We start from the raw sequence: 13,766 nt of genomic DNA on the forward strand, positions 1-13,766 counted from the left end.
ACTTGACAGTGACTTTTTCACCAACAGCTCCAGACTGGCCTTAGTTAAAGCTATAAAGCTTTATGGAACAGGATTGAAAATGAGGGCTGTACTATCTCCCCACAGGAAAGGGGTAAATCCCATAAGCGGCAGTAGAGGGTTTTAAGGTAGGAACTGACTGATATGGAGCCCAGAATGCCCATGCACAGCAACCTATGGTGCCCTGCTTTTCAAGTTCAATAAAAGTACTTTCACCAAATTTCATCTGTGTTTATTTTTAATTTAAGGGGGGCAGAGGCTACAGAGGAAATCAGGTAAGTGTGTTCATGTGTGATCAATTTTCTTTGAGAACAGTGTTCTGCTACCTTTAAAGTTCATGTTACCTTGTAAGAAAATATCAGCAAAGAAGGAAAACAGTGTAAAAGTTTCAGAGCATTTAATGTACTTTTGCTATGGTTGTTTAAGAATGAATTTAAGATACCTATCACACTGATCAAAATAAGCAGTCATAATTTTATTTTTATATGGTTGAAGTCATAGTTGATTTATTGTAATTGACAGGGATTTATTTACTGATTAATTTGATAATCTGTTAGGGTGGTAATTCTAGTCAGGTGAATCTCATATTCTAATTGTTGAGGAAGCAGAATAGAGGAGGAAAAAAGATTGTGAATAATATTTATTGTGGGTTTGGACAGCATTTTCACTAGATCATTGTTGATACTATTGACATTATTCAATATCCAGACTTCTCTTCATGCTGTTCTTGTCACCCACTATTATTGCAAGTCTCTTGTTTAACCTTTTAAACATACCTGTTCATCAAAGAGATATTGTCACAAGTTCATTAATAAAATGTGAAGCCTGGAAGACAGTGATCTATAATGGCAATATTAGTTACCAAGCTACAGTAATTGAAATGGCATTAACTTGAATTTAATGCTTTTACACAAAAAGACTTTCTAAAAAAGGCTTGGGAGCCTCAAAGACTCAGAAGATATTTGTCTCCATAACTGAGGTGAGAAAGTTGAGTGTGTTTCTGATACCTCAGCTCTGTTTAAAATACTGCTCCATATTAACTTCTTAATCTTCTCACGTGTTTCTCTTTCCTTTTCCATTTTCTTCTCTGTTCTCTGAAATAATTTATCCTCCTTTAAATATCTGAAACATCTGAGTATAGAAGAGGGAGAGTGCTTGCTGATGATTTTGATTTGTCCAAGTTGAATAGTGGAGTAGAAATTACCAGGTGCACAAACCCTACTGAAATCCAATGAATATGTGACATTGTGTCATTATATCCACTAATTTGATTTTAACTAAAAATATGAAACTTTCAACATATAAAAAATTCTGCCAACTTAGTAAGGTTGAGGCAGTTTATCGAAGTCTGCAAGGCATTTTAGCATAGCTATTTGGAGAAAAAAGGCAATACTGAGTATTTAATACTTTGAAGTTTAGCTCAGGTTTTCTGAGGTAGAAAATGAGTGATGAAAAAATAACACAAATAAAAATCATGATTGCTGACTTAGTGCTCATAATTTTTCCGGAATACTTATTTAGAAATTCTTGTTTGTGACATATTAGTCTAATCAAAATGTACAGCCAGCTGTTTTTTCTTGTTGTACATACAGAATTGTTAAAAGAAATTCTCTCTCATGAACTTCAACTAGGTGGTTTTGCAAAGTCAATTTAGCATCAAAACCTATGAAGCAATTGTATCTGTGCTCTCTCTCACAGTGAGAGAGATGGTTTTAACTTGTGCCACTTTCAGCGATTGGTTGAATATCATTTCAGCTTTCAGAGTAGTGGTCTCTGCTAATTTAATTTGCATCGGGTTAATTCCTTAGTTTTTATTCTATTTAAGAAAAATGGAAGATGCTTATTTGGTCAGGGCTGAAACATTGTGAAGAATGCATAAACAAATAAGGTTATCACAGTTATAAGTCTATTTAGATGCCTCACGCAAGTTAGTGTTGCAAATTCCTTAAAGAAGGAGTGGATGCTTTGTGGGAAAATGTCTTCCATAAACAGTTGCAATATGGGGAATCATTTTTGCAAAGGGAGAAGAAAAGCAATGTGTGTTTGAAAAGGAAGATGACTGCTATTTATGTAGCAAGCACCACATTGCTGAAAGAGTTATGAAGTTTATTTATGAGTCCTAAAGTCTAAGATCAGTCTTCTGTAATTTTTTTAATCATGCTTATTCTTTCTAGCTTTTCAATACACTGTTCACAGTATAAAGCTATGTAAAAAAAGAAAAGCACAATACAAACATGCGATGGTTGACATAAAAATTAAAAAGTTATCAGCATGACAGATCAAATACTAGTAGTTATAGTTTGAAATATATCTAGGTATTGAAGATGCTGCAGTTGAAAAAAGATTTGAAAACAAAAAGAAGGAAAAGCAGAATTTAAATACTGATGAAAATCTATAGTTTTAATAACTGTTGTTCTTATAAACTGTTCTTAACAAATAATTGTTTAAGATGTTCTTAATTTGTCAAAATATTAATTGTTAATTCCAATTTATAATTATTACTCCTAATTATTCTTGCTAACCATTGAAAACAACTAACCTTATTCAAGTTTAAAAAGGTAGGCTGAACCTTGCTCAGAGACAAGTGGACTGATGCTGAAAGGAGGTTTTTTGCTTATTGCTACAGGGTGAATATGGTGAGAGTGGATTCGATGGCACTGATGGAGAGCAGGTAATCATTACATGTGCAGTGTTACTAAAGACACCTACCTCAGGGTTCAAAAGTCCAAGTTTTATGGCTTTAATCCTGAACAGAAATTCCATTGTTACATGTTTAGAATTGCATATCTGATTGAAGTTGGATTCTGCCAGATAAACCCTGATAACCACATTTATCAGAAAGAACAAACATGATTTTTTTCTTCTTTTTTCCACTTTTGTGAGTCTAGGGAGAACGTGGATTTCCTGGACCTTCTGGAGAGAAAGGCAACAGAGGAAAATGGGTGAAGTACCCCTTACAGTAATGTTTAGATTTTATGGAAACATCTTTCCAAAAAGCGTAATGCTGTCTGTAATTCCTGTGAGTTGTGTTTAATAGCTGCCTATTGTCTAATATGATGTGACTCCTGCTGTAAATCAGTGTAGCTCCACTGACTTCAACAAATCTGTATTCTCTTATCTGACCTTCCTCTATGACAGATACTATTTATACTTGTACCTGAATTGTTTATGCTCTTTTTATGAATTTAGGGCAGAAAAGGCCCTAGAGGAGAACCAGGTGAACGAGGAGAATCTGGTCTAAGAGGAGATTATGTAAGTGTATTCCTTTATTTTTGTTGTGTTGCACTGATTTGTGCCTGGATTTTGTGATGGTGACGTCTGAAATTTATATGATTTGAAGAGTTTTTCACAGTGCTAGATAAGCAGTACTCTGCAAGAAGCATGGCATATTCCAGGAGTCCTAAACTCTTTAGATGTGGATGGACTGATGTGTTTTGATATGTTGCTTGGAAGCAGGTGTTTAAGCCTCAGGTCTCCTGCTTGTTCCTTGCATTTTTGGTTTGTTTGTTTGTTTGTTTATTTGTTACTGTGGACAACATAACTTCTTTTGGAGCTACTTATCACAGAATCATAGAATGGTTTGGGTTGAAAGGGACCTTAAAGATCATCTAGTTCCACAACCCCTGCCATGGGCAGGGACACTTCCCACTAGACCAGAAGGTTTAATGAAAAGACCGGTCTTCCTGGTGGTTCCCATCCTAAAGAGGAATTTGAGATCACTTGAAAACCCTGAGCACTAACTCTTGGTTAGCAATTTATAATGATGCAAAGGTAAGTTACTTCTTCATGCTCACCTTTTTTCCTTGCATGCTCCAGAGCTCTATATGAACACACTTCCTGAGGACTGAAATTTCAGTGGAGACACAACACTTCTTGTATCACAACTTTGTCTTCTCACATATATTTCGAAGATTTTGTTCCAAACATTCAAATATAGTGTTGACTCCTGACTTCTAATGATTATATTAAAAGAAAACTAAAATCCAGGTGTCATGGTAATTTACCTCTTTGAGAGATCAGGATTTCACCTGTGTCTAGCATTAAGCGGCTAAATGGAATTCCACTGTAGTGTAATCCCCCATCTGAAACTCACAGACAAGATAAGATCTTAATTAACTATACCAAATCAACCAGAACAGCTTCACATTTTCAGGGTTTAATTTCTTACCCATTAGTAATTTTGCCTTTAATCTCTTCGGAAAAGAACTTTGTGGACTTTGCAGAACTTCCTATGTAGTGTTCTTACAAGCATCTTCATTTTAAAAAGCCTTTTCATTTCTAGTTGTCTGCAATCACAAGGTGGCATCGCTGAAAATGCTGAGCTTTCCATTTAACTTTTCCAGGGAGATCCTGGGGCTAACAGTAGTGTTAGTGGTCCTAAAGGTGAAAAAGGAAGCCTAGCACCGCAGGTAAGCAAGTAGTTCTATAATTATGGAGAGAGGATTTGCATAATTGCTAAATTGTATTGGCTGTCCAGTGACCAAGAAGCTCTTTTTCTGTCATGGTTTTTTTTTGTGTGTGTGTGTTTTTTGTTTGTTTGTTTGCTTTGTATTTTGCCTCTAGTGTTCGTCGGCGGCATAGAAATCTTTGAGAAGTGTGTGATACAGTATAAAAGAAAAAAATAATTAAAAAGGTTTACAAAGACTATGGAAATATTCTCATAATATAGACCTGAGGGAAGATATGGACTAGAATATATTATTCTACCACAAATTTACATCAGCCACCTGAGAGGCTTCTAGTAATGGGTTATAAGGATACTGTTAAAAATCATGCTGGTAAAAATGCATTGGGTATCAACAGACTATATGCATTTTGCTATGGAACTGCTATTTCTCAGGATGGTGGGTAAACACCATTTTGACCTGTATCAAGAATATAAGAGCTGGATTATGTGCTTATGTAGCAATGTCTGAGTTTTTAAGAGGTCTTTGAAGAATACTGCAAGAAAAGAAACATAACAGAAAAGCACAGCCCATTTCTCTATTGCACTTTATTTGGAAAGAATAAGCAAAGATGATAAGTACTTGGACAGTAGTATATAAATGATGGTGGATGAAAGCTTAAGAGGGTGAGAACTAGCAACATGTGAGAAAAATCCACTGTTTTAGAAGATTAATCCTATCAGAATAAGTAGGGTTTTGTGCATGTGCTTGGACATGTGTGTGCATATGTCTATGTAGAGTGTGATGGAAGCAGCAGAAAAATTGTGAGGGTTAATTTTTGGAGAATAATTGTGTTTTGATGACTTGTTTAAAGCAGATCTCATCAAACTTTCTCATCTCAAGTCCAACCAAAAAGCTGAAGTCAACAAAAATTATTTCATTCAAGAAGCCTTGATGGAGTATCAGCTGTTAATAACTGATGGATTGGAAGTCCAAAGCAAGCATGATCTGTCTGGTTTATAATTTTGATTGCAAATTTTTTGCAGAAAGCAGGGGTCAATATTTAGCATGACACAACTGATTGCGATGAAAATACTTAGAAGAAGAAACAAAGAAGTAATGTATAAAGAAGAATGTGCAAGTACAAGAAAGAGGCAAGGATGTTTAAAGATCCTGGTCATTATTTTATTTTTCAGGGAGATCCAGGCCCACGTGGACTCCAAGGAGAGCAGGGTGATGCTGGCCCTGATGTAAGAATAGTAACCAATATGGGGTGAAGTTACTGTTAAAAAAAGATACAATGGGATTCCTTTGAGAAAACCCCTTTTTTCTTCTTCTTCCTGTTATCCCACACTTCAAACTCCTGCAAGGAGAGGGAACAAAAATCTTCTAATATTTTCCTAATGAAACATACTTGGCTTAAAATTTAGTAGCTTGTGTTCATTGAAATGTTTTGTATTCTTTAAGATCAGGAATTTGCTGTCCTGTTAATTTTAGGTCTGATTCATGCAAAGTCACAAACCTTAAACTCAATGCAACCTTTTCTATGAGCCTTAATTGCTTTATAATTTTACTGTAGGTAAATCTACCTCTTCTTCCTCCCCATGATAGAAGTTTTGTATGCCTGTTCAAGCATATATATAAACACACTGGCAGCTAAGCTGCTCTTTTTTGTTCACTGGAGACTGGAAATTATGAAGGCACCTCTTCTTGTCTGTCAGAATGGTGCTTGATGCCAAAATCTGGAATGATGATCACTCCTCAGTCAGGATGCGGAAACATCCTAAAGGCTTCTGGTGATAGGAGGTTGAACAGTAACATTCACTAGTGCTGCTGAGCAGTGTGCAGCAGGAAGTGGTGCAAACCTCTTAGCTCAGAGGGAGAGAAGAGGGCTTTTGTTCCATTGATTTTAGCCAAAGGGCAGCTGACTGGGAAGATGTTTTCCAGAATTTTGTTGAAATGTCTTCCCTCTGCACTCACAGAGGATCTAAAGCCTTCTTTCTTTTTTTATTACTAGCATAATAATTTCTGTCCCAAATCCACTCTTTTCTCTTTTTTTACCTTAAATCTTTCTTTTGGAATAATCTCTGCTTTCTATAAGCTGCCTTTGATTTGACAGTATATATAATGTACTTTATTACAAGCCATTGTTTCACATGTTGCTCAGTGTTCTGGATGTAAACTCTTGTGCCACTCCTTCCCAGGGTGCAGCAGGTCGAAGAGGCCCTCCAGGTATAAAGGTGAGTGGCTGATGCTGCTGCTACCCATCTATACGCAGCTACATGTCCAGCCTCAGTGTTTGCTCCTCTTAAAGGAGAAGTTTCATTGTGATCCAAGACACAAGTGCTTAAAAATCAAAAGTCTACCTCAGGCCGGGGCAGCCTTTGGATCTCAGGTGGATGTACTAGAGGCCATCCTGACATGAAGGATTTAGAATTGGAGAAGAGTTTTCATCAAAATAAAAGGACACTTACTATTACTATTAGGGCAAATGTGGGAAAGTAAGTAGAGAAGAGACTCACTAAAGATGACAGGAATGTGTGGTCAGGCTGCAAAGTCTGACAGTTTGTTCCTCCTTTGCTGCATGCACACAGATATATGCATGATGCACACACGCAGCACAGATAAAATTAAGGCAATGATACTTTGCTAAAAATAGATGTAACAGTGTTAACTGGAGCTCTGAAAATTGGCTCAAAGCATATAAACTGATCAAGGTTTTGGAAAGAATTAAATTTCCAAAGTCAATATCTAAAAGAACGTAGTGTAGAGTGAATGCTGGTTTAGGATGTAAGGAATAGGTCAAGCCCAGTGCATGCTGATTGATGTCCGTCATTGTTAGATGGTAGCCCTGGTTTTCCTAGATCTATACCCCATAGAGTCTGGATCTCAATGAACTTTACGGAGATGTACTTGGTAAATACATCACTTCCATTCTCTTAAGCGATGATTCAGCTAGCGTTCTTGGAAAAGAAACCTTGTTTGTCTCTGGGTATAAATTACAAAATACCGTTATCAAAGCACATCTAAAAGCAGCTATATTCAAGAGTGGGTTAGTGCAAGTAAAAATTCTAGGAATTCTCAAGTATGGGTTATATGATCATTTCAGGAAACATTGCTTTAGCACAAGTGGTTCCCATTTGACTCAGTCTCTCTGCAATTTCTGACAGAGCTAAGGGAAATGGTATATGCCGTGGTATAGCATTTCCCTTCTATCTTAGTGCGTATAAACCCAGGGAAACATTACAATTTCATGTATGACACTGTCAGACCAGCAGGATGGAATATGTCTCGAAATCCTGCCTTGTGTTGGAGTCTAGGGAATGGGCAGAATTGTAGCTTCTGAATAAATGTGCAAACCAGCATTTTGAGTAGAGTTAGTTCTATGCAACTCTTCACTCACAAACATGGTCAGGGCAAAATTTGGACCAGCTTTCCCCATCTCTTCTTTCCAAGTCATACTCATACAATACCAATGCAGTCATAGTATCAAAGAGGAGACAGGATGAAGTGCAAACACCCAAGTAGCAATTCTTTCAAAGTCCTTGCCAAAGCCCTGTTTCCTTTATCCAGGTTTGCAATATGAAGTGTTTGGCCTGTACAAAACATGCTGTTAGAGGACAGCCAGTAAAAGTTTGATAAGTTTGCTCAATTTCTCAGGTTTTTAATTGTTGATGCAGTATGTAAATTGAAGTTCTTCCTGTGTTCTTAATTTGGCAAAAGGTTAACGATTTTTCATGAAGCTTCTATATGGATTGAGTGGGGTTTTTTTTGCATCAGCAACAAGCATTTAAAGTGAAGACGAAGTGTGAAATGTTAATAAATAATACTGAGAATAACCAGAGCGGTGCAATATAGAACATAAATTTCAGCAAAGGAAAAAGCCTACTGGGAGGGCACAGTGACTTTTATGGCAGGAATATTTCTTGAGCAGCACAGTGTTTGATTTGCCTCTGATTTCTGGGCTTCCTGTCCCTCTCCTGTCTGGAGGAGCAGTTTTGCTGTACCTTTATTACTCTCTTCCTGTGTGCTGCAGCCAGGTAACACAGGGTTTTTACATTTAAAGTGGTTCAAATTAATATTTCACTGGGAAATGACAATCAGAAGTGAGAGTCCTATAAGTTCCCTAAACTACAGTCCTGTCACATCCCAGCTTTTTGCAATATACATGCATGCCTTGTGCCAAAACCCTTGTCCCCACCTGGTTTCTCAAAGTCATGATTTAGATTTCACTTTGAGAATCCAGAATTTTCACTGTCTGGAGTATTGCAGGTAGGAATAGACTGGAATATTCTGATACTGTCTACCAGTAACGGAGAAAGCACCAAGCTTTGGCTACAGGGATCAGAGTAACTTGAAAGAATATGAGCATTTTATAGTTCCTGTTTCCTATTTCTATCTCAGAAATTATTTATAGGGTTTGTGAAGACATTTTAGATTAAAATATTGAAGAATATTCATCAAGCCTGCCTCTTAATTATTCCAATTCTTGCCTAAACACTCAGAAATCCATTTCTTAGGTAATTATGAAACTTCGTGCACTTTCTCCCCCCCCCTTTTGATTGCTGCTTAACTCTAAAAATATTTGTTTATGTTTTTCTGTCAGGTACCAGCAGAAAAAAATAGTCCAAGTAACAGGATTATTGAGGGTAACAGGACAAAACTAGAGTCTGTGAAAATGGAATTGTGCCTTGTTGTTGTTGCACTAAAGCACAAGAATGCTGATGAGGTTAGAAAATAAAATGTTCAACTTCTTTAGTAAAATCACAGAGTGCAGAATTCATTGAACCTTTAGAATCAACCCTCGTCATCTCCCTGGGAGCCCCCTCACCCAGTGATGAGGCTACCCTTTTGTGATGTGGTACCGAACAAGAGAAATGACTGAACCTCACAGCAACAAGGAACTTCCAAACTGTTTTCATTTAAGTACCTGATGATCAGCTTTGACTTCTAAAAGTATAATAAACCCCACATTTGTATGGGTAGGTAGGCATTGAAAAGCTAGGCACCAACTCATGGTTAGAACACAGCTTATGTAAATATCCTTCATTGAAGAGGTGTAAAAGAGAGAGAATCACACAATTCTGTCTTCCACATCTCCTGGAGAAACTAGAAGGAACAGTAAACCCTGCAATATGACAGTGGCATCCATCTTTATGTTAAAAAACCATAAAGAAGCACAACTAGCCATTCTTAGCAGTCAGAAGTAGTCAGCTGGCAGAAGGAACAGAAGGTGTGGTGAAGTGTAAGAGTGGTATTTGTCACAGACAAGAAGAACATGCAGTCTGTGTGCTGGAAACAACAAAATATTGAAGATAGAAGGGAGAATAAACTAAAGGAAGGCATGAAAGAGAGGAAAAGTTGGAGGGGAAGAAAACACAATGACCACTTTTCTGGATTTGATTCAAAGTAAATTTAAGTAGGTGAAAACTTTCTATTTGTTTTGGATTCTAGTAGAGTATGCCTAAGAAATTTATCCATCTTCATTAGAGTCAAAACAATTTTTGTGGAAATCTTTTCCTATTTAATTTTTTTACATCTGGCAATAACATATACTTACTGATGTTCCGTTTTACATTGTGGTTACTCTGGCTATAATTTAATTTTGGTCTTTGTTTTTTGCTTTTGGCTTTCTTTTTCCTTGTTTTTTCCCCTGTTGTTATCTTTTGTTTCATTCATGGGATGGAGAGTGGAAGTTCAGCCTTTTAAATGCAGTTTTACTCAGGAGATTCTTTCCAGAACCATCTGTTTCCCAAGAATCTTCAGACATATGTTTATGATGAAAGGGGATCTGCAAGGCCTGGAATATCTTGGTGCTAGTTGTCACCATTTTACTCAATCCAGCAGAGAGTGAATATTTCTTATGGATGTCAGCTAAACTGACTCATCCTCAGGTGGCAGCTTTATATGGAGATGGGAGCTGAAAAAGTTTTTTATCCATGATGCAGTATTTGACTTGCCTCACTGAATAACCAGGGTGAAAGATGTGGAGTATAAAAACCTCTAATTCTAGTACGATAATGAAGTTGTGGTTTCCCCTCAGGGTCGTTCTTCATGAGTAAGGGGGAAGAGGACCTGCCCTTGTGGTCCTGACTTTATAACTTCTCATGGTTTTTGCAGGGGACAAGGACAAGGACAAGGTTAGTGCAGGAGTAGTGCTGAGACCTGGTGTAAAATGTATTCAGGAAAATGCAAAGCAAATAGAATTGACCTCTTGTGCTGCAACTTTTATAATCATCACACACCCTAAACAACAAGAAAAAAAACTACTGAAGTCTTTTACTTTCTACTTTCTTCAACAGGAATTTGAAGCTGCTTGAAAGCTGTTTGGGAGCATTGAAAAACATTCTGTCAACTATGTACAGATATGAAATTATTATCTTTTGAGGTACAGATGACAGGTGCTAATTTGTTTGGGTTTGTTGTTGTTTTCTTGGGTTTTGTTCTGGCAGGGGGAGCAAGGAGATCTGGGGGAAGCAGGTTACCCGGGAGAGACCGGTCTTCCAGGCCCACAGGTAACTAATAAAACTTCTGTTTTTATTTTAGCTGTGAAGAAGATGAATTGTCAGTCTTGATATTTTGTTTTTCTTTTGGAAAGCTTGGTTAACTTCAGCTTCTGAATCTTGTGAGTAAGAAATCTTCCTTGGCAAATTTCTTCTGTAACCTGGAGGAATTAAATGTGGCAAGTTATGTGGGTGCAGCTTCTAGTGAAATTAGAAGAGGAAAATGAATAGCAAAAATAAGTAATTTAGCCAACACATCATTAGAAATTGCATAAAATCTATTGCATCGACAAAACCAATGTGAAAAGCTTTGTGTTTTAAAAATTTACTAAGTGGAGTAATTTTGAAGAGAATTATCATGGTAAACTGTTTATAGTAGCTTCCAGTTTTAAGATGCTCTTAGATCCTCTAAAGATGATTTTAACTTTATGTTTTAGTATCTGGAGAAAGTGTGCCTAGTTCACAGTGGGCTGCTTATGGTTCCCTTGATATCTTAGACACCTCAGTGAATCTCTGAATCAGGCTGTTGGGCAGTGACCATCTCAGCTGCTTCACACAGGAAAATCCCGACGACCAGACAGCCAGAAGTTTCACCTGTGCATTAAGGCTCACAAAACAGGCACTTGTATTCTGATCATTGCAGGAATCTGATCTTCATTGAAAGACTGTCAACAGTCTTGAACTGACTTTTTTTTCAATGGCTTTTTTACATCAGGGCCCAACAGGACCACAAGGGATCAGAGGACCTCCAGGACCACAAGGCATGCCAGGCCCTCTGGTTAGCTTTAAATAATATATTCCTACTGTACACATTAGGGCTTTGCATTCTCAGTGTTGATATTATTCTTATAGAGAGTTTTTAAAAAGCTTATAGAAAGTAGAAACTAAGGGGTTTTTGAATGTAACTGATCTTTTGTAACTGATTTGCAGCTTCATATGATAAAATAACAGCCTTGAAAATAAGTTTAGGTGGGTGAATAGGAAGTGAATGTCAGCGTTACTAAGCTTTTGCATGATTGTAGTGAGGAGCCTTATATTTAGATTCTACTCTCAGTTATCTAGTATGAGGACTAAGAGCATGGCTTGCAGCATGTTTAAATACAGATGTACAGTGGTGTAGTTGAGATCAAAGTTATATAACGATCAGTAGTTTCATTATGGCCTGTGAGATTTACTGCTGAAGTATGATCAGGTTGTAACATCTGAGCACTGTCTCCTGATCTCCTCTCCTGTGTGATGCTCTTGATTTTGGAGGTTCTTGTTCTGGAATTACATCAGTGTAAATCAGGACTGGAATGTCCTACACTGTCAGCCTTGGTCATCTGCTTCAGTCAAGTAATAATGTTCATGATTACACACCCAATTATATGTGAGCATTCATGGTTTTGTGCACATGTGCATGTATAGACTAGGTATCTATGTAGGTAGAAAACAACATTTATTTCATACTTAAAAGCATTTTGAGGTTTATACAGCAGTTGTACAGAAGACAGGAAAGAAATGGAATGATAGCTTGACCAGTTACTCTTGCTGTGGTCCTTGAAAGCTTGTAAATGCACTATTATTTATACTGACTCTGTAGTAATTTCAGGTGGGAATGAATCCTTGAGTGCAGTGAGCCCTTGCTTTCTTCACTGTATGCCTTTTAACTGATACTTCTTATTACAGGGTAGTCTGGGGCCCCCAGGTTCACCTGGCTCTGTTGGAAAGTTAGGTGCAAGAGGAGCAAAGGTAAAGATTTTTAAGGTATCTAATTGCAGCAATCTAACAGTATCATTCATTCAAGAATCTGACCAAAGAAGCTTGTTCTAACACTTTGTTAGTCCTATGAAATATGTGTAGAATATTAAGATCTATAGGCATTTTTAGACTGCATGGGAAGACAAGTGATATGTTCAAGGTAATCTTAAAGGTGTCAGAGAGACAATAAGAAGTTTTTAGTTTTGCCATGACCACTAGTGTAATTGCTGTTGTGGTAATGGTTCTCAGTGGGGCCTGGTTTCTCACAAAATGCAAGAGTTCTGACCTGACGCTGAAGCTTGTTTTAGGATTCCTAGAATCTGTCCAATCCGTTGAAAATACATTCCAGTTAATTACAGAATATCACAAGTTGGGAGAGACTGATGAGGATCATCAGGTCCAATTCCCTGCTCCTCACAGGGCGAGTAAAACGCATGACGAAGTGCATCATCCAGACACTTCTTGAACTCTGACAGGCTTGGTTCCATGACTGCTTCCCTGAGAAAACTGTTCCAGTGACCAACCACCCTCTTTGTGAAGAACTTATTCTTAATGTCCAATCTGACCTTACCAGTTCAAAAAAGCATAGTTGCTTATTTTCACCTTGTTTTTCTAAAAATTCCTGACAAGTCCAAGGAACCTTGACTATTACGATGTCTATCATAGAGGAATGAGTATGTTGAGAACAATTAAATCAACTTGAAGTTTAACAGAAAGACTTATGCCAATAGATGGTCTACATTACAGTTCATTTATAATAAATTTTATCCCTTACTTTTCTTTCATTTATGTTAATATGGGGGACTAACTTTATTCAATAAAAATAACTCAGTTGTTGTTGAATCTTTGAATGTAAGTCATAAGTCATACCAGTTAGCTAAGCCTTTCAATCTCTTTGGAAGTTTGTTACATTCAGTGACAGAGAGGTATCAGGAGGTTGAAGTGTTGCTATAAAAATAGTCACTGTGTGAAAACATACAGTGAAACAGTGACAAAAATTGGAAGAATACTTAGGAATTTTCATCATACCTTCTATTTTCTGTGTCTGATTTTGTGCTGTTTAATACTGGGGTCCTTGTTAGAAGAAAGTTCAGTTGGAAAGTGGAAACGAAAAAGGAAC

At 37.2% G+C, this 13,766-nt stretch overlaps 1 protein-coding gene across 1 annotated transcript in view; it reads left to right on the top strand.

Moving 5' to 3' along the window:
- Window positions 1-13,766, top strand: part of COL6A6 (collagen type VI alpha 6 chain) — a 48,865-nt gene that overhangs the window by 19,600 nt on the left and 15,499 nt on the right. Inside the window, exons 10-19 of the mRNA XM_027659569.1 lie at window positions 267-293; window positions 2,645-2,689; window positions 2,907-2,960; window positions 3,208-3,270; window positions 4,362-4,427; window positions 5,600-5,653; window positions 6,608-6,643; window positions 10,856-10,918; window positions 11,622-11,684; window positions 12,575-12,637. Coding sequence (XP_027515370.1) covers window positions 267-293; window positions 2,645-2,689; window positions 2,907-2,960; window positions 3,208-3,270; window positions 4,362-4,427; window positions 5,600-5,653; window positions 6,608-6,643; window positions 10,856-10,918; window positions 11,622-11,684; window positions 12,575-12,637 — 534 coding nt within the window. The remainder of the gene's footprint in view (window positions 1-266; window positions 294-2,644; window positions 2,690-2,906; window positions 2,961-3,207; window positions 3,271-4,361; window positions 4,428-5,599; window positions 5,654-6,607; window positions 6,644-10,855; window positions 10,919-11,621; window positions 11,685-12,574; window positions 12,638-13,766) is intronic.

The sequence above is a fragment of the Corapipo altera genome, unplaced genomic scaffold, assembly GCF_003945725.1.
Source record: "Corapipo altera isolate COAL_440 unplaced genomic scaffold, ASM394572v1 44b, whole genome shotgun sequence".
Lineage (NCBI taxonomy): Eukaryota > Metazoa > Chordata > Aves > Passeriformes > Pipridae > Corapipo > Corapipo altera.